Source organism: Oncorhynchus tshawytscha, linkage group LG05 (assembly GCF_018296145.1).
Source record: "Oncorhynchus tshawytscha isolate Ot180627B linkage group LG05, Otsh_v2.0, whole genome shotgun sequence".
NCBI lineage: Eukaryota > Metazoa > Chordata > Actinopteri > Salmoniformes > Salmonidae > Oncorhynchus > Oncorhynchus tshawytscha.
The window spans coordinates 64,327,853-64,349,108 of NC_056433.1; the positions used below are offsets into that span (position 1 = coordinate 64,327,853).

Genomic DNA, 21,256 nt, shown 5'->3' on the forward strand with positions numbered 1-21,256 from the left:
GACAGGGTCGTGGTGATGGAATGGAGGACAGGGTCATGGTGATGGAATGGAGGACAGGGTCATGGTGATGGAATGGAGGACAGGGTCATGGTGATGGAATGGAGGGCAGGGTCATGGTGATGGAATGGAGGACAGGGTCATGGTGATGGAATGGAGGACAGGGTCATGGTGAGGAATGGAGGGCAGGGTAATGGTGATGGAATGGAGGGCAGGGTCGTGGTGATGGAATGGAGGGCAGGGTCGTGGTGATGGAATGGAGGGCAGGGTAATGGTGATGGAATGGAGGGCAGGGTCGTGGTGATGGAATGGAGGGCAGGGTCGTGGTGATGGAATGGAGGAAGATAAGGGGGTGAGTGATGGTAGATAAAGATAAAGAACCAAAATGCCATGTTATTATTCTTGCGTCATACTTGCACTATGTGCACATACTTTCTGCAAGCTGACACAAATCTAACCTTTGAGCAGTCATGTGGAAAAAAGTATTGAAGGGACATAAAACAAAATACAGTGGATTTAGTGGATGTTTTGAGAGCGAAGCAAAAATATACTGTTTTTGTGAGATGTTGGTAATTTTTTAGTTTCTAAAATACATTATTATCTTCCATGGTAAGGTTTCTTCTACCGTAGGCTTCTATGGCTTATTATTGCTGCGGGCGTTAATAACAACCTAACATTATTACAAGGAAGGGTTTTGCTAGGGCAGTGGTTTTCCGAAAATTGGTGTCTGCAGAAGTACTGCAGGGGGTCTGCAGCCAGATCTCAATTGTTTTTCTGTTATTATTTTTATACATTTCAATGTTTTATATATTTTTTTACATTTCATTTTTTAAATATATAAATATTGATAGCAACAACAGATTAAACAAATTTGGCAAAGGGGTCTGTGGATTGGAGGTTGCAATACAATACAATGTACTATTAATATTACAATGTAATATTAATATTATATTTACAATATACCCTTAGATGTATAACAGGGCCTTGTATTCCCTAAAATGTTGTTTTCAACATAATTTAAGCTCAGAGGGGTTGGGTTAAATGCGGAAGACACATTTCAGTTGAATGCATTCAGTTGTACAACTGACTAGGTTTGCCCTTTCCTTTTCAAACGTCAAAATTGTCTATCTGCCCCATGGGAAATGTGTAGAGTTGCATAAAGCTTTAAAAAGGTACAAATGTATCTCTGCCCCATGGCAAAATGTATAGAGTTGCAAGGAATTAGCTTAAAACGGCAACATTTTCTCTCCAATGCGAAGAGGGGGCCTTTAAAATGTTCTTTCCCAGGGCCAGATACCTGGTTAGTCCCTGCCATCCAATGCAGAAGTCATAGTAAACTCCTTGTATGCTATTCTTATCGCACACTAAAGTCGGAGTTGTGTTCTGATTTTGAGGGGGTCCCTGATGAATTTGCTAATACAAAAGGCGTCCTCGAACTCAAAAAGTTTGGGAATGCCTGGGCGAGTGGTTTCAAATACAGTAGCCTACTACTTGACAGTAATCAAGATGAATTATCAACAGCTTTTATTTCGTTAAATTATTTTATGAATGTAAAAATACTAACTCACGGAGAAGTGAAACATATTTTGAGTGTGCGTGAAATGTTTACACGTTGACTGTTGAGTTGACACCAACCTATGGTTGACACATATCATCACGCCCTCCCGCCTCGTTGAAGTATCTTGGGCGTGTTCCATAGAATCAATCTAGTTCATCATGGCGTTCTGATACGGCAGCTGGAGTTCGGTTCTCCGTCGGTCTTTCCCAAACCGTGAATTTGCCAGTTTACATGCTCTCTCGGGCTATTTCGGAAAGTGCAGAATACAATAGCGTGTAAAGATGATTTTCTCTGTGAAGCAGAATAAACTGTGAAAACTATATTACCCGCCAAATAGGCTCTTTCTAAAGTCGCTCATTCCTTGCTTGCTCGCTATCCAAGTCGGAGAGAGAAATTGTTCGGAAAGGAGCGGAGGGGTGGAAGAGGAGGCCCGTCTTTGAGGTAGCTAAGATTTGTGTTTTCAAGGACGATTGTTTTCTAACATCAAACATATAATACACAAACTAATGGGAGGTCATTCAATGGCATTTTAATTGTTGAGTCAGTTACATTGGTTTACACACTAATAACTAGTAACGTTACTCACAGCGAACTTTTGACACACTGTTCATCAACAAGCTAGCTAGCTAGCCAACAAGCTAATCTCGGTTATCAACATAACCATGCAGGACATAACTTTTTTCTTATGACCGAGATTAGTTGTGGCTGTAATGTGTCTAATTGTTTTTCATACTTGGACATTGTAGCAAAGTTACGCAAAACCACGGGATGTTTCTCAGATTTGTAGAATGTTTTTGTTTTTTTGCGAATGATTTACTATTCTGCATGTAGCCTATTTCAGAGCTCTGCTCCCAAATCTTGCGTTCTACGAAGTGGTCGTATTGTTTCGCAATACTAGTAAGATCCATTTGTAAGAAATATAACTAATGTACTACAGTCAGGGATTATGAGGATCCCTTATGAAATTGTCACGGAGATCCTCTCCGTTCGTTCTGGACACAGTGAAAAATGCACACACCGGTTTTGAGTTTAACGCGGTTGTAGTGCATGTAATCCCACTGCTTGAATGTGTCAACATCTCTCGCCAGGGTTTCTATAATGCTCTTTAATCTAATAATAGGCTACACTTGTGATTTGAGTCCGTAGGGAATTGAATATATGAAATATTAATTTGGGATTATTTTGCGTCTGCAGTCAACAAATGGCAAATGCTCTAGTTGCAAAACGATTTGATCAGTTACGATTGACAGGTATAAATGGGACAATGAGAGAGCATATCGGTAATATTGTAGAATAAGACGTGCAGCCTTGCATGTTATGATCCTTTTTACCTTTGGGTGTGACTGGCAGGATGACAGAGAACTTTGGAATGTAAGGGTCTTGAACTTTGTTACATTCCACATTTTATACTAGCAGTAAATAGCGCAATACCTTGTTTTATATGCAGGACTCAAACTATTGCCAATTCATATTTTTATATGTGGATGACAACAAACTAATTTACCCCCATATTACAGCTGATGCAGGCGCTATGGCCATAGCTGCGGCATGGGAGTGACGTGATAGCACGGACACGGTTTCCTATACACAACCCCCACCAACATGCTCTTCCCACTGAAGTAGAAGCAAATCTCAGAGGTGGAGACAAAGAATGGACGAGTCGGTGCTGTTGGACTTGCTGGAGTGCCCAGTGTGTTTGGAGCGGCTGGATGCCACAGCCAAGGTCCTCCCTTGCCAGCATACCTTCTGCAGGCGCTGCCTCCAGAGCATTCTGGGCTCCCGGGGAGAGCTGCGCTGCCCAGAGTGTCGCACGCTGGTGGAGTGTGCTGTGGACGAGCTGCCCAGTAACATCCTCCTGGTGCGGCTGCTGGACGGCATCAAACAGAGGCCCCGCCGGGTGGGACCCGTAGCTGGAGTCTGCGCCAATGGCACAGCCGGCGTCAGGGTGCAAGGCAACGGGCCCAGAGACCCAGGACTTCCAGGAGCACAGCCCCAGAGAGCCCAGGCTAAGACCACCCCAGTGAGGGTAAGTAGTCCTCTTTCAGGGGGTCGATAAATATGGATGAATGAGCAAGTATGTGGTTTCCCATGGTTCGAGCCAGTTTGGAAACAAAACAAAGCAAATCTGCAGGGGTTAAATATACTGAACGAAAATATAAATGCAACATGCTACACTTTCAAATATTTTACTGAGTTAGTTCATATAAGGAAACCAGTCAATCAAATTCATTAGCCCTCAATCTATGGATTTCACATGACTGGGAATACAAATATGCATCTGTTGGTTACAGACAGATACCTTAAAAATGATCATCATGAAACATGAGGTGATGGCGGCAGACTGTAGCTTATGCCTGCCCAAAACCATAACCCCACCGCCACTGCGATCATTTATTTCAGCTCATGAAACATGGGACCAACACTTTACATGTTGGGTTTAATTGTTGTTCAGTGTAGCAGCATGTTGTGTTACTGGCTCTAATCTAACCCACATTAGCTATTATCATAGTCAGCTAGCCAGCTGTAGGATCACTAACAGCCCAGTGCTGAATACAACCGGGACTACTGAGCAGATGACAGTTGAGCCAACAAATGATTGCATCCTCCTTGCCTCTGAGTACAATAGTGTCATGAGGTTAATATTAAGAGATTTTTGAACTGATGTTGACCCATGAAATAGAATGGAACGTTGTTGTGCCAGGTACCTGTTGTAGTGATCGTTTTGGATTGAAGGTGAAGGCTGTAGGTGTTTGTTAGGACTGACAGTTACTGTGCAGCACAGAGAGACAGTCATCAGTGATGATGCAGAGCCAGAGGTTGCTGCTCTGAAGGCCAATTTGTGCAGCTGTGGCAAACCGTCTACCCTAACAATAGACAGCAGAACTTTCTCCCTCCCTCATCACTAGGAGCCACAGGGATAAGACTGGTTGAGGTGTAAGGTGGATATTTGAGATCATATGCAACAGTCCATGATATTCTTACATTTTAGTCATTTAGCAGACATTCTTATCCAGATATTCTTCAAATCAAATTTTATAGGTCACATACACATGTTTAGCAGATGTTAAGCAAAATGATTGTGCTTCTGCCTCCGACAGTGCAGTAATATCTAAGTTTCACAACATATACCCCCAAAAAACACATGCATCTAAGTAAGAAATGGATTAAGAATATATATACATATGTCAGAGCAGCATTGGACTAAGATAGTGGCATAGTATAGAGCACAGTATATTCATATGAGATGGGTGATTCAATATTTACAAACAATTAGTGACTGGTAAGATTATAGAGTACAGTTTACACATGGGATGAGGCATTCAAGATACAAAGACATTATTAAAGTGGCTAGTGTTTCATTTTCTTAATGTGGCCAGTGATTTCTAATCTATGTCTGTAGGCAGCAGCCTCTGATGTTCTGAAGATGGCTGTTTAACGGTCAGTGGTGTAGTATAAAATACAGTATATACATATGAAATGGGTGATGCAATATGTAACCACAATTTTGAAAGTGACTAAGATACCGTAGAATAGTGTGGAGTACAGTTAATACATATGAGATGAGTAATGCTAGATACGGAACATTATTAAAGTGGCTAGGGATCCATTTCTAAAAGTGGCCAGTGATTCCTAATCTATGTCTATAGGCAGCTGCCCCTAATGTGCTAGTGATGGCTGTTTAGCAGTTGGATGGCCTTGATAGAAGCTGTTTTTCAGTCTCTCGGTCCTAACTTTGATACTTGAGGTGCAATTATGGTTAAGTACCTTGCTCAAGGACACATCGTCAGATTTGTCACCTAATCTGTTTGGGGATTTGTACCAGCGACCCTTCGGTTACTGACCAAACTGCTAGGCTACCTGCTGCTCAAGGCAGTGCTTGTTTAGATTTTTGCTCTCTCAATAGCATGTCGTCTGCTCGTTCTCACCCGCAAACAAATACAAGCGTTCTTTTTAATTTGAATAATCTAGGAAAATGTTAAGTACAATGCTTACTTGCATGGCATTCTCTCTTATGAAATAGCCTACCAGTGATATAACATAAGATTAGATTGTCCGTTACATGCAGTAATGTTTAGGTGTGATATGGCCTGGCTTCATTCAGTATTTAGGTCTTGACAACAAGTTGTTTGGTGTATTGTCCCTCATTCAAGAACTTCAAGGAAGGAGCTGGATAGATGGAAGGATGTCCAGGTTGTATGTAGAGTCAGTGGAATACTGTGTTACTGTATCCGTTTTAACTATGCAGGTACAGAGATCACGTTTTCTGTTGGAGAAACTCCCTAATGCTGGTTGAACCTCTTACTGTAGCAGTACATCAGAAGTCTGCTCATTTCAAAGGGGTTTAGGTGCGTTGGAATTTCCTTCTATTCAGAAAAGCCTGTTTGTTGGAGATAAGAGCTGGTCACACTTGTTACTGCTCCATTATTTGGTCCTTTTGAGGTTTTTTATTCTCATTCTGTTATATGATCCCCTTAGTAAGGAGATGAAACTCTCAATGCCCTGAGCTATTAGCCTAAAGGCGTCAGCATGCTTCAGTTCAGCTGGCAGCTATCCAAAATCGTCTAGGTGAACCGAATGAGCGTGCTTGCATAAAATACCTTCTGAGAAATAAGCGGCAATAGTACTTTGTCCATTTTGAGATGCCGTGGCCAGTGTATACACATCCTCAAAATAGTTTGAATCTGTCAATAATTTAGACGTTTTAGCAGAGATCTTAGGTCGTGGAATTTTACATCTACCTAACATGTTTGGTGTAGTATTCCTCAATATGAAAATGTGCATGAAAACGAGTAGTCTCTCGTTGAGTGACAACAAAGACGTGACAAAAGAATCCCTGCTGTTGACCAATCACCAAGGAAGGAGGGTAGACTTCACCTACCGACTTTGGCTTGCCTCAAGACATGTTTTGGTGTGCCTCAACATCCCCAAAAACCCTCACGAAGTCCAAAACTATCAAAATGTCACAATGTTGTCATAGTATATGCACAAACTCTTCTCAATGGTTTAGTCTTGGAAGCATGCGGACGCCTTAAGCCCCTGCCTAGAGCGCACACACACCACACCAATACACGCTGGATGACATTCAAAACCACTGCTTTTGTGAGTGTACGCCAAATGTCTTCAAAGCACATTCAGCTTTCCCAGCATATCCCTGCAATAGCATGTTGTGTCCTTGAAGTCTTCTGCAGTCCCTCCCAGGACATCTTACCATACAGAGAGAGAGAGAGAGAGAGAGAGATGAATGGGAGGGTAATGCAGGTGGAATATGTCACAACATGAAAGGCCAAGATCAAAGCGTTGGCTGGCTGGGTACTAGCCCGGTCTGATCCCTCCCTGCCTGCCCACACAGTGCGTCCAAGAGTGCTGGACCTTGGGGACCCTTCGCCTCGCTGGCCCTGCTTGGCTCTCTTCCTATTGGACTCAGTCATCTACCACACCACACAAACTCCCTCGCTCAATCTCTCCTATTGTCCTCAGTCTCGCCTTCTGTTGTTGTTATGTGTCCCTCAGTCTTTGAACTGGCCAATTCAGATTGGTTCTCCTGTCCAACCCTGTCTCTCCCTCCAATTCTTATCTGGACCGAAGAATGGATGGATGGGGGGTGGAGCCTGGCAGACAGATGCACAACAGGGTTTTGTTTCTGCTTTCCTCTGATCTGACTGACACAGGCATCAGGAGCGTTTCGGGGAGAGTTGTGTGTTTGGGGGGTAGGGATGCTGCTAATGGCAGACAGAGGTTTAGGAAAGAATGCTATGGAAAAGGGTCCCTCCCTCCTCTGGCCCTGCCTTGTCACAGTGTAACAGAAGTCACAGTTGTGTGACACCGTGGCCCTAGCGTGTCTTTGATGAGGTGGAATAAAGGAGCAGGGTAGGTAGCCTCAGTGAAAAGCTGTATGACTGGAGGTTAGCTCTGTCTCTCAGATTACTGGGATATTTTGTCCTCCTGGTTTTATGTTGATTCATTCTAGAACAACTGTAGTTTTCCATCTTCCCATAAGTTTATATGAAATATAAGTCTTTATCGTGTGATGTGGGCAAAATCCATTAAGTGTGGGTCAGGGTTCAGAGGTCGTGGCGGTGTGGGGTCGCAACCAGCAGGGTCGGATGAAAAGAACATGCTCATTAACACAGAGAAAGCACACGATGGGGAGAGAGAGTGGTTCCCCTGGATGGCTTTCATTTATATTTTAGTCTTAGAAATGATTCAAAATAAAGGTTAGGCTAGTTTTAAAACTGAATAGCTGAGGCTATGTGATGATTAGTCATTTTGTCAGCAATAGATTGCTGTATGTGTGGACGATTGACCAGGTTTCTTCAAACTGACAACAGACTAGTAGAAACAATAAGTGCAATTGGAACATGGCTCTCTCAATAATAGCTCTGGAATTGTTCTACAGCTGGTGTCATTGTCACAGGTATACTTTTGATGGGACATTAGCCTTGTGTGAAACCTAGCACGTACATCTGTAGAGGAGGTTATTTGACAACCTGCTCAATGGCAAATGTTGTTTAACGACACCGGGGAAGGGCTGCGTGAGGTCGTGAGCTGGATCTCCTGTGGTGTGTGTTGAGTGGAGAGCTGCAGCAGTATCCTTTTTAACTGAAGCTCGGGGGGGGAGAAGGCCGTTGTTTCCTCTGTAGTAATGAGGCCTTAGTACAACTCCCCCTCTGTCTATTTATTGTCTTTTCTCTATTTCTGATCCGCATATCTCCGTGAAATGACTTCAAAACTAACAGGGAGCAAAAGGAAAACTCATTAATTTAGCTGCTGCCTATTGGATGCAGCTCCAAGTCCAATTTCCTGTTCCCTGTTAGAAATAGCTTAGCATTTCTGTGTAAAGTAGTTTTTTCCCGTCTTTGTTTTGTACTTGTTTTCTTCCTCCAGTCTTTGGAGGTTTTTAAACATTTTTATAGAAAGGAGGAATGTTGTTTACGGGTATGTCCTGGTGTAAAAGTGTCTCATTAAATTCCAGTGCTCCTCCCTGCGTCTGAGGCCGATGAGTCGCGCTGTTGGCCCTCTTTGATGACGACGTTGTTGGCGGCGTTTCCTGCTGGCTGTCTGGCTGACCTCTGCATGTGTGATGGAACACCCTCATTACACCCTCACGCTGCCCACACACTGGCAAATGCATACTTACTGCTCTCCACTGGGAACGATTGAACCGGCCCTATACCTTTCTTTCTCTCTTCTCCTATGGGTAAATCCGTTAAATTAACTTTTTTGACGGCACCGCTTTTGATTTGAATGTAACCTTCTATACATTTTGCCTATTGTAGAAGTGCCAAAACAGTCTAGAGATAAAGGTGCTCAGAATTGACCCATTTTTTCATTCACCACCATACCATAAGAATAGATAAACATTTGAGGTTGATATCATTTAAAAGCTTACAAAAAGGGTTCTCAAGCTATTTAATCATTTCTGGAATTTTTTTTTTTATATTAAATAGTAAATTAATGCTATTTTATCGAAAAAATAAAAAATATGTACATTCAGATTTTTTTTAATGTTCATTTACATTACCAGTTAAGTTTTAGAATATCTTCACATTCAAGGTTTTTCTTTATTTGTACTATTTTCTACGTTGTAGAATAATAGTGAAGACATTAGCACATATGAAGACACTATGAAATAGCACATATGAAATCATGTAGTAACCAAAAAAGTATTAAACAAATCTAAATATATTTTTGTATTTGAGATTCTTCAAATAGCCACCCTTTGCCTTGATGACAGCTTTGCACACACTTGGCATTCTCTCAACCAGCTTCACCTGGAATGCTTTTCCAACAGTCTTGAAGGAGTTCCCACATGCTGTGCACTTGTTTGATTGTTTTCCTTTACTCTGCGGTCTGACTCATCCCAAACCATCTCAATTTGGTTCTTACACAGCCTGGCGGTGTGTTTTGGGTTATTGTCCTGTTGAAAAACAAATTATAGTCCCACTAAGCTCAAACCAGATGGCATGGCGTATCGCTGCAGAATGCTGTGGTAGCCATGCAAGTTAACTGCCTTGAATTCTAAATAAATCAGTGTCACTAGTAGAGGTCGGCTGATTAATCCGAATGGCCGATTTAATTAGGGCCGATTTCGAGTTTTCATAACAATCGGAAATCTGTATTACAGGGTGCCGATTTTGCCTCATATTTTTTTTATACCTTTTATTTAACTAGGCAAGTCAGTTAACTTGTTATGGCTGCAATCCCGATATGGGGATCGATATGACAACTACCAGTGAAAATAGAGGGTGCCAAATTTAAACCACAGAAATCTCATAATTACAATTCCTAAAACATACATGTGTCTTATATCATTTTAAAGCTATTCTCGTTGTTAATCCCACTAAAGTGTCCGATTTCAAATAGGCTTTTCAGCGAAAGCACTACAAACAATTATTTTAGGTTTCCACCAAACCACAATAAGCACAGCCATTTTTCAGCAAAATATAGCATTCACAAAAAGCATAAATAAAGATAAAATGAATCACTAACCTTGAATTATCTTCATCAGATGACACTCATAGGACTTCATGTTATACAATACATGCATGTTTTGTTTGATAAAGTTCATATTTATATTTTTTTTAAATCAGTTTACATTGGCGTGTTAGATTCACTAGTTCCAAAAACATCAAGTGATTTTGCATAGCCACATAATTTCAACAGAAATACCCATCATAAATGTAGATGATAATACAAGTTATACACATGGAATTATATATATACCTCTCCTTAATGATGCAACCGCTGTGTCAGATTTCAAAAAAATAAATTTACGGAAAAAGCAACCCATGCAATAATCTGAGACTGCGCTCAGAACAGTAGCCAAATTAGCCTCCATGTTGGAGTCAGCAGAAACCAGAAAATATATGATAAATGTTTCCTTACCTTTGAACTTCATCAGAATGCAGTCCTAGAAATCCCAGGTCCACAATAAATGCTTGATTTGTTCAAAAATGTCTGTTATTTATGTCCAATTAGCTACTTTGGTTAGTGCGTTTGGTAAACAATTCCAAAGTCACAAAGCCCGTCCACTATAACGTGACAATGTCCAAAAGTTCCGTAACAGTCAGTAGAAACATGTCAAACGATGTACTGAATCAATCTTTAGAATGTTGTTTACATATATCTTGAATAACGTTCCAACCGGAGAATTAGAATTACTTCAGATGAGCGGTGGAACGCAAGTCCTTCCCCTGTGAACGCACCTGGTGAAAGCATGGTCCACTCATGGCTGTGGTGACTGTTTCCTGTGTCAATCGACCCCCCTTCACATTAGTCATCAGACAAAGTTCTATTGACTGCTGACATCTAGTGGAAGGCGTAGGAAGTGAAAACTCATCCATATCTCGCTGTAATTTCAATGAGACCTTGGTTGAAAATCTGCCACCTCCAGATAAAGAAAAACAACAGGAAATTGAATTTCTCAGGTTTTTGCTTGCTATATGAGTTCTGTTATACTCAGACATAAGTCAAACAGTTTTAGAAACTTCAGTGTTTTCTATCCAATACTACTAATAATATGCAAATATTAGGAACTATGACTGAGGAGGAGAAAAGAAGGAAAGAAATTCCACAAATTCACTTAACAAGGCTGTTAATTGAAATGCATTCCAGGTGACTACCTCATGAAGCTGGTTGAGAGAATGCCAAGAGTGTGCAGAGCTGTCAAGGCAAAGGGTGGCTATTTGAAGAATCGCAAATTAAATATATTTAGATTTGTTTAACACTTTTGTTTACTACATGATTCGATATGTGTTATTTCATAGTTTTGATGTCTAAACTATTATTCTACAATGTAGAAAATAGTCAAAATAAAGAAAAACCCTTGAATGAGTAGGTGTTCTAAAACTTTGACTGGTAGCTTAGACCCTATTTGACATAATCTGAAGTGTTTTTATTGTGCCCACCATCGTTTGAGAGACATCATGCAACCCACCCTGTACTCGAGCATGTTTTGGCTGATAAATGTAGTAAAATGGGAATAAAATAGAAACATCAACTTTCAAAAAGTACCGTAAAGATGGTTGGAGGTCCACACATCAGAAAATGTTGACTTGAATGGGAATATCAGTTTTAAATTATACTGTCAAGCCTAAACTACACCAGGGAATGGGGAAACCTAATCAGTTGCACAACTGAATGCATTCAACAGAAATGTGTCTTCTGCATTTAACCAAACCCCTCTCAATCATATGTGAATATGAAAAAAGGACTTTACACATTTTTAGATCATTGATGTTAGATTTAAAAATGGCAAAGTTTTTAAATAAAAAAATCTAGCTTTTAAATGATATCAAACTCAAAAGTTTGTTTTTTACAGTGATGATGGTGGTTGTCTCATGGTATGATATGCAAAATGGGTCAACTTTGAGCAGCTCTATCTCCTGAATGTTTTGGCATTCAGGTCCAAAAATTAATTTTCTGACCACCTTCCATGGGCAAGTATGTATTGAAGGTTTCGTTCAAATCAAAAGGGATACTGTCAAAAAGTGATTTAATTGAAATGGATTTACCCCCTTCTCGTTCTTTCACACATTGCCTTACCCTATCCCGACTCTCTTCTCTCCTGTGAGTTTCCCATGGAAGTCCAGAGGGAGCTGGGAGCTAAGTCTATCATCCACCTAATGTCTGTCTTTGTGAAACCCTCACCATCTCTTCTTTCATGTTTCTAAGGGGCCCATCCTTTCTGCTAAGTGGCTTCTTCTGCCTCTCCCTTTATTCCTCTCTGCTTCTCCCTCTCCATCTGATCTCTCGGTCTCATCTAGCTGGAGCCTGTGCCTATCTCCCTTTCCTTCTGGCTGTAGCCTGAAAAGGTTAATGAGATTGGCCAATCAATACCAGTCTAGTGAGACAGCACTGCTCACATTCTGGCACGAGCAAACACTTAGCCTAGACTTTGGCTGGACTGTGAGTGCTGTGTGTGTGTATGCTCGTTGTCACGGCATGATGTGTGGGTGTACGTGTTGCCCATGCTGGTTATGCTATGGGAATGACTATGTCCCGCTCTGGGGTTGACATAATTCCAGGGGAGCGGATCAAAAGACTTAATCATAAGATTAAGGTGTAGCTATGGTTACTACCTCCTTTATAAGGCAGTATCGGTCCCTTGGTGAGGAGGGTGTGTTGGTTAGGGATTTTGAGAATGTTTTCACCTCAGACACGTAAGGTGAATTAAATCTGTTTTTTCTCCATTAGTCTATCTCCGCAGACAGAACGGTTTGTTGGTGTTAATGTGTGTCTGATCTTTTTATCTGCCTCCCCAGACAAACCTTAGAAGCTGTGTGTGTTCAGACAGACCTGAAAAGCTGTGTGTGTTCAGACATCTGAGGGTGGGTGTGTGTGTGTGTGTATGGAATGCCACAGGGAGTCGCAGGTTTCTGTATTCCTTCTAAACACTGGGCCTGTCTGGTCTCGTCCACACTGCTTTTGTGTTGTTCCTGTGTGTGTGTTCTGCGTCTTTGTTGTGAACTTTACAAGCTGTTTGAACTTTGGGTTTTGCTCTGATATGAGGTGGCTGTACATTAAGGCTTTAGCAGTGTGTCGATAAGCCCGGCAGGCAGAAAGGAATCAGGAAGGCAGGAATCAAAGGCATCCAGCAGAAGGGAATCATCCGGAATTAATCAGGCAGAGAGGTAGGCAACCAGGCAGACACAGGCAACCAGGCAGGCGCCTTAGCAGCTGTTGCCCTCAGGGCAGAGTCACCTGCACCTTCTGCCTCCTGTCCTGACAGACTGACTCTCATATTCATGAGGGGGCGAGACAGCCATCTTTACTTTCATCAGGTATGTAAGGGATAATCAACGAGGGGCTTTGCGTTCTATGGAAAATAATGCATGACTTGGTAGGTGTGTTCCACGTCGTTAGCGGTGTGGCACTTACCTTCCATGGGGTTGCACTATTTTCCAGAGAATGCATAGAGCCCTGAGTTAATTATACCTTATACCAAGGCTATATTTGCTGATAGAAATGTGTTCATCCACTGAAGTAGCTATCAAGTTGACTAGAAAGCTACTGTAGTTGCCTTGGTAACCAAACAGACTTGCTAGCTTAGCTAACCAAACCATCAGTCCTCATACAGTAGCTTGCTATTATGAAAATCGAATTCAACAATTCCAATGATTTCAATTCTACTTTTGCTTTCAAAAGGAGCTCAAACATAGAACATGTAAGAATGAAATTCATAGCCATGAATTGAACCGCTCATTACAGGAGAATAATGCACTCTCTAGCATGTCCTTCTAGCCAATCAGAATCGAGTTTTCAACACTGCCATGGTATAATCGAATGTAATGTAAGGCGTGAAACTTATATTTATTTGCATAACAACAACCTTGTGGAATTTATAGACTTTAATCTGTCACAATTCATTGTGTGTGTTCTGTTGTCTGTGAAGGTGTGGTGTGAATGTTGATTCTGTATAAGACTAGACTCTGGGTGGCCTAAACTCAGCTTTTGCCAACCTCAACCCCCCTCCTGACTAGGGATGCGACATTATTTGAATAGCCGTGTAACTAACAGTTGGATGAAGACTGGATGAAAATAAGATAAATGTCAACTGTTGAAATAGGCCTACATTTATTTTAGAATTTATTTTTATTAATTTTATTTTCATGTAGATAAACTTTACCTGATAGCGGGAGTGTTTACTAATGATTATAAGCTATTATTTTTCTAACTTAGTCTTTCTATTAAACTTTCTACATCCCCTTTAACATTCCTTTGATTCTCGTGCAGCTAATCGCTAGATGTGTGGGGATGTAGAGCAATAGTCCATGGCACTTCAGTAATAAAAATGTTGTGTGGACTTCCTTTTATAAAGTGCACATTTTCATTGCTTGCTAGTAAGTAAATCGGTATTCATTTAAAACATGTTGGATGTGTCTGACTTAATTAATTATTCAACAGCAGTCGACAAGGTTGTTCTGGCTCTGAGGCCTATATTGTTCTAATACTGTGTCAAATGGCCAATCCTCCAATCTGGCATGGTATAATTTGATACAGAATCTTTTTTTTTCTTATAGAATAATCAATGCTGATCAGGCCCGGTGCTAACCGATATGCTGTCCCTAGGGCGAGACCCAAAAAATTGCCACCTTCCTATTTCCACAAAGTAGAATAGTAGCCTAGGCTATATAGTTTCGGCCCACAATGCACTTGTATGAATTTTAATTTTTTAATTTTACCTTTATTTAACTAGGCAAGTCAGTTAAGAACAAATTCCTATTTTCAATGACGGCCTAGGAACAGTGGGTTAACTGCCCGTTCAGGGGCAGAACGACAGATTTGTACCTTGTCAGCTCGGGGTTTGAGCTTGCAACCTTCCGGTTACTAGTCCAACACTCTAACCACTAGGCTACCCTGCCCATGTGGTAGCCTACTGTTTGTAAAACGGGCACTTTACACTTAATCCCTTTCATTTGGTTATATACATTTCTGTTAATGCATGTATTAATTACAGTAATTTACCCTTCTCATTCTCGGAGTGGAAACGTTTGCAGAGTTCAAAACCTGCTACACTTGTGAGAAACAAGTTTTGGTTTATTTCATACCGTTTAGGTGCTCCATGTGAGCAATGAACATGTCTGGTTTCTCTGTCCTGTTAATGTTGATGGAGTGTGCGCACCTGAGCATGCATAAAGTACTTGGCCTATTTCTCACACATGTCAAATGTTGTAAAGTGCCCAGCTGGGTTCTGTTTTTTTCTTCTTCACCTCACACAGTAAGTAAAATAAATATTTTTTACATTTTTTTTTTTTTTTACATTCCTCACAGTATTAGAAAAATCATGATTCCATGTTATTTCATAGTTTTGACGTCTTAACTATTATTCTACAATGTAGAAATGTACAAAAATGTGACAGAACCTTTCCAACCAGGCATTTCTTCATTTGTTGATGCATTTTTATAAATAATAGCCAATGAATTAATTAATTAATTGTTACCGTCCAGTTTTTGCCCCCACCCCCTTTCTCCATCGGACTTTGTTTGAATGGTTTTGTGTGTAGAAACAGGATCTGAATGAAAAAAAATATATATGCAGAAAAGCGACATGGTAGGCATGTCTTTATTTGAATGGCCTAATAGTGAATTGTTACCTCCCTGTTTTTGACCCCCACCCCCCTCCAAAACGGTTATGTTAGTAACCGTGTACATTGGCCTGTCCAATTACTGGTAACTCAAATTCCAAGACCGTTACAGCCCAAGCGTTGAGACACTCACACCTGTGATGACCAACAAAGCACTCTTCCAACAACCAGCTCTGTAGAGTGGCTATGTGTGTGTGTGTGTGTGTGTGTGTGTGTGTGGTCCAACCACAGAGACTTCCTGATTTAGATACTAAGAAACTCATGGAGTAAGTGTCTCAAGCACACACCACAGAGGGCATCTGGTTATTCAGCCTTGGGTTGATCATAATCCCTATCCCGCTTGACCTCTGACCCTGTGTTGTGATTGGTGGCCTGTGATTGGTTGACCATGGTCCATTGGCTGGCTGGCATGTTAAGTGTCCATTACCTATCCCCAGGGCTGATTCATGGTTTGGTGGGAGTTAAGTTTTCAGTTTGACCTCTGGCCCATTACTTCCACAGTGGAAGAGGTGTGTGTGTGTGTGTGCGTTCCCACCTCTGAGGATTTTGATACAGATGCATGGTCCATCCTCTGAAAAGGATCGATAGGCAGGAAGACAGCCACACTTCTTCTACCCACTCCCTTTTTGCTCGCTCTTCGGTCAGATCTGGTGGGAGCGCTGAGTTTCAGGTTGACGCTGTAGAAGGGAAACGTGTCATATACAAGAATACTCTCTAGATGTGTGGGGATGTGTAACCTCTGACCTGTCTCTGACCTGTCTCTTCTCCGCACCATGTCACACACACAGGTTTGTATTTCAATCCTTGTGGGGACCAAAAAAGGATTCCCATTCAATATTCTATTTTCACTAACCCTAATTCTAACAAGATCCCAACCGATATTTATCGGTTCACTGATTATTATCAGCCTATTTGGACCTTTTACCGCTATATCGGTATCGGCTGATAATTCCACCAATATTCAATAAATAGAATGTAAAAATGGAATCACATGCTTATATGAACACTTCTCATGTCATTGTCACAATGTGAAATCTACCTTTGAAGCATAGGTATTGTGCAATTGCTATTTTGGATGGCAATTTATGACAATTCAGTGTGGGGAAATTACTTTCATTTCCCCACTAAAACAATATATCAGCAGATGTATTAGTAAGTTTTGTCCTCAAAATAATTATTGGACCCCGAAAAACATTGATTGGGCTCTAATTCTAACCTGAATTGTAACCCTAAGCTTTAAGTAGCCTTTTTACTTGTGGGGACTGGCAAAAGGTCCACACTTTTCCTTTTTTTTTACTATCCATGTGAGGACTTCTGGTCCCCACATGGATAGTAAAACCAAACACACAGTAGTATGTTTTGACTTGATAGGAACAGTCTGATCCTGGTCCCAGTGGAGCTTTGACCCTTGGCCTGTGTGATAGTTGTTGATGCCACAACCAGTCAGTGTCCCAGTGCTCTGAGGATGGAGATAAGGAATCGCATTGGGAACCCTGTGAGAGGAAACCAGACGATCTCTCTCTGTTGCTCTTTATCAGCCAATTGTTGAGTCATTTGATCAGCTCCTACTGGTTCTACTCCAATATCTCAGCTGCTCAGCACATACCACTACAGTCTGCAGTCCTATGATTATTTGATATCGCATCTGTTTCCCACAGAGCCACAGAGATGAAGTGTGTGTGTCCGTACTCGGTATGAGGGAGTCAGTGAAAGAGAGCTCCAGTGTTCTCACTTACTTTCTATGCTTGGGGCCTCTCCTGACAGTGTGTGATTAATTATTGAAGTTGGCTTGAATAGAAGAGGAGAGCTGTTGAGGAATGAGAGGGGGCTCTAGTAGTTGTTGGTTTCTCTGCCTCACACACACACATGCGAGCGTGCGCTCGCTCTCTTACACACACGCCGACTCTGACTGGTCAGGGTGGCGGAGAGAATCAACCTAGGCACACCTGAGTAATATGTCACACACACACGATTCTCCCAGGTGGGCTAACGAGATATGTTTAGTGTTCTGTGTCTTGTTTTGGTGACTCAGACTGGTATACATCCTCGACAGTGTTTCCGTTAGCCGGTAAATGCCAGCTTTTGGCCATTTTTTTTTAAATAAATGAAATTGTTACCGGCCAAATTGTCCAAAAATAAAAATCCATTGCAAAATAATGTTTTTTATTCATTGATGGACATACCAGGAAATTTGCTCTAACTTCAAAGTCAAATATACTTCATATGCCAATAAATCCCCAAGCTGCTTGGAAATCAGTATTGTGTATGTGTCTGTGTCCATTTTTTTAAAACTCAAGGGTCTTCAGCTAACTGTACCCAGGCTGGGCAAAATTGGCAAAGATTGTTTATTCCTGTTTCCAGTGTGCCTGTCGAGATGGGATTCTTTCTCAGAGTTAAGACAGCCTCAAGATCGCTCCTTCCTGAGGACAAAGTAAGAAGGCTGTTGCGCATCAGAAGCTGCTCCAAGAGTTGGGAAGTTATGACTTCCAAACAGCAGCGGCTCACATTGAACAGGCACGACGGGTACACCGTAAAATCAAGTCAATTAGAGGCTAATTAATTGTGTTCGTCAAGCTCGGTCCTCAACATATGCTTGCCATGTATAGTATAAAGATTTGGAACGATTGATATACATTAGAGTAATGATGTGTGTTATGCGCAAATTGGTGCATTTCAGTCTCGCTTATTCAGTGGGACTTGGAAACGGAAAATTGTTACTAACTATTCACATCGGAGAGTTACAATGTTGAAATCACTAGGCAGCCATCTGCCTACAGTAGGAAACCGTTATCAATAAGCCACATACAGTGGGGCAAAAAAGTATTTAGTCAGCCACCAATTGTGCAAGTTCTCCCACTTAAAAAAATGAGAGGCCTGTAATTTTCATCATAGGTACACTTCAACTATGACAGACAAAATGAGAAAAAAAAATCCAGAAATTCACATTGTAGGATTTTTAATGAATTTATTTACAAATTATGGTAGAAAATAAGTATTTGGTCAATAACAAAAGTTTATCTCAATACTTTGTCATTGCCAACAAAAGGTATATAACAGAGGTCAAATGTTTTCTGTAAGTCTTCACAAGGTTTTCACACACTGTTGCTGGTATTTTGGCCCATTCCTCCATGCAGATCTCCTCTAGAGCAGTGATGTTTTGGGGCTGTTGCTGGGCAACACGGACTTTCAACTCCCTCCAAAGATTTTCTATGGGGTTGAGATCTGGAGACTGGCTAGGTGACTCCAGGACCTTGAAATGCTTCTTACGAAGCCACTCCTTCGTTGCCCGGGCGGTGTGTTTGGGATCATTGTCATGCTGAAAGACCCAGCCACGTTTCATCTTCAATGCCCTTGCTGATGGAAGGAGGTTTTCACTCAAAATCTCACGATACATGACCCCATTCATTCTTTCCTTAACACGGATCAGTCGTCCTGGTCCCTTTGCAGAAAAACAGCCCCAAAGCATGATGTTTCCACCCCCATGCTTCACAGTAGGTATGGTGTTCTTTGGATGCAACTCAGCATTCTTTGTCTTCCAAACACGATGAGTTGAGTTTTTACCAAAAAGTTATATTTTGGTTTCATCTGACCATATGATATTCTCCCAATCTTCTTCTGGATCATCCAAATGCTCTCTAGCAAACTTCAGACGGGCCTGGACATGTACTGGCTTAAGCAGGGGAACACGTCTGGCACTGCAGGATTTGAGTCCCTGGCGGCGTAGTGTGTTACTGATGGTAGGCTTTGTTACGTTGGTCCCAGCTCTCTGGAGGTCATTCACTAGGTCCCCCCGTGTGGTTCTGGGACTTTTGCTCACCGTTCTTGTCATCATTTTAACCCCACGGGGTGAGATCTTGCGTGGAGCCCTAGATCGAGGGAGAATATCAGTGGTCTTGTATGTCTTCCATTTCCTAATAATTGCTCCCACAGTTGATTTCTTCAAACCAAGCTGCTTACCTATTGCAGATTGTCTTCCCAGCCTGGTGCAGGTCTACAATTTTGTTTCTGGTGTCCTTTGACAGCTCTTTGGTCTTGGCCATAGTGGAGTTTGGAGTGTGACTGTTTGAGGTTGTGGACAGGTGTCTTTATACTGATAACAAGTTCAAACAGGTGCCATTAATACAGGTAACGAGTGGAGGACAGAGGTGCCTCTTAATGAATAAGTTACAGGTCTGTGAGAGCCAGAAATCTTGCTTGTTTGTAGGTGACCAAATACTTATTTTCCACCATAATTTGCAAATAAATTCATTAAAAATCCTACAATGTGATTTTTCTGGATTTTTTTTCTCCATTTTGTCTGTCAGTAGTTGAAGTGTACCTATGATGAAAATTACAGGCCTCATCTTTTTAAGTGGGAGAACTTGCACAATTGGTGGCTGACTAAATACTTTTTTGCCCCATTGTATATCACACATGACACGAGTCACGACCCCACGATAGTTCAAATTACAATAAACATACCATTTAACATCATCCAGTAGAACTGTAAAAGGAGAATTTGAGCTTTGTGCTTTCATACAGTACATGCATGGTGCGGGTCTCGTTTCACAGGAGCTTTGTAAAATAAGCTTTCAATGATCCAGCCTTAACAAATTTTGTTTATTTACATATCGAATTTGATTGTCCAACAGCAGTTTTACAGTTCTTTAATTTTTGTGGCTGCCGAGTGTGTCCTCTTTCCACTGCTGTGGTGCTGAATCGCAGAAGGAATGGGGAGTCGGGCAGGCCGGCCTGTTCATGGCTAGAAGGGATCCAGCTTTTGTCAAATTATTGTAAAAAGTTGAATTTATTTGCATTTTAGCTAACCCTTTTCCTAACCTTAACCTAGTTCTCCTAACCTGCTACGAAAGTAAAATCTGACGTTAATTTGACAAAATTTGGATCCCTTCTAGCCATGACCCGCTGGCCCTGGTGTTCGTAGACAGCCATGTTTTTTTTTTATTAGGCCTAGTTTCAGTTAGAGGCCTAGATTGTATTTGAAAACAGCTGTGTTGTTGTTATTTATTAATACATCTTCATACAAATAGCCTATAGTACAGGTTGTTAGCAAATTATATTATACAAATATATTTTGAAATTGTTTTATTACTCTGCAGGTTTGTTCTTCTCTGCAATTTTTTCTTTGTTAAATTATATTCAGTTATGATTTATAGCGGGGATGAAGACTCAACGGGCAATGTTTTGCTTTTCAATAAAACCTGTTATGTTGTTTAAGAACATCGTTCTACTTACTTTTATTACAACTTTACAGGTAAATTTCTATTGTTTTAAATGAATGACAATAATGTAAATGTGATTTTGAGCACCGTGGGTGGAAGCCTAAATACGTTACGCACCCAGTGCATATGGATGTCTGGTAAATTCAAGTCTTGCATGACCCACACCAGAGTTTCCATTAGGAAAATGTTGCACCAGACATTCTACCAGCAGCATTTTCATTTACCGGACATTTTGAGAAATTTCCCAGACCCATATGCATTGGGTGTGTAACCTGATTATGGCGTCCACCTACGGTGCTAAGAATCACATTTAGATGATGGTAATTCATTTTGATGCAATGACGTGTGTCATTCTTACTGAATTCTGATGCACACTTTTTGAAGTCAATCAATCA

General features: G+C 41.2%; 1 protein-coding gene across 3 annotated transcripts in view; it reads left to right on the forward strand.

Moving 5' to 3' along the window:
- Nucleotides 1–1,702: 1,702 nt before the first annotated feature.
- The window catches only part of sh3rf1 (SH3 domain containing ring finger 1), a 74,836-nt gene continuing 55,282 nt past the window's right edge, over nt 1,703–21,256 (forward strand). For all 3 annotated transcript variants that reach the window (XM_024421827.1, XM_024421828.1, XM_024421830.1), the window contains exons 1-2: nt 1,703–1,996; nt 3,073–3,581. In XM_024421827.1, coding sequence (XP_024277595.1) covers nt 3,207–3,581 — 375 coding nt within the window. In that variant the 5' untranslated portion in view covers nt 1,703–1,996; nt 3,073–3,206. The remainder of the gene's footprint in view (nt 1,997–3,072; nt 3,582–21,256) is intronic.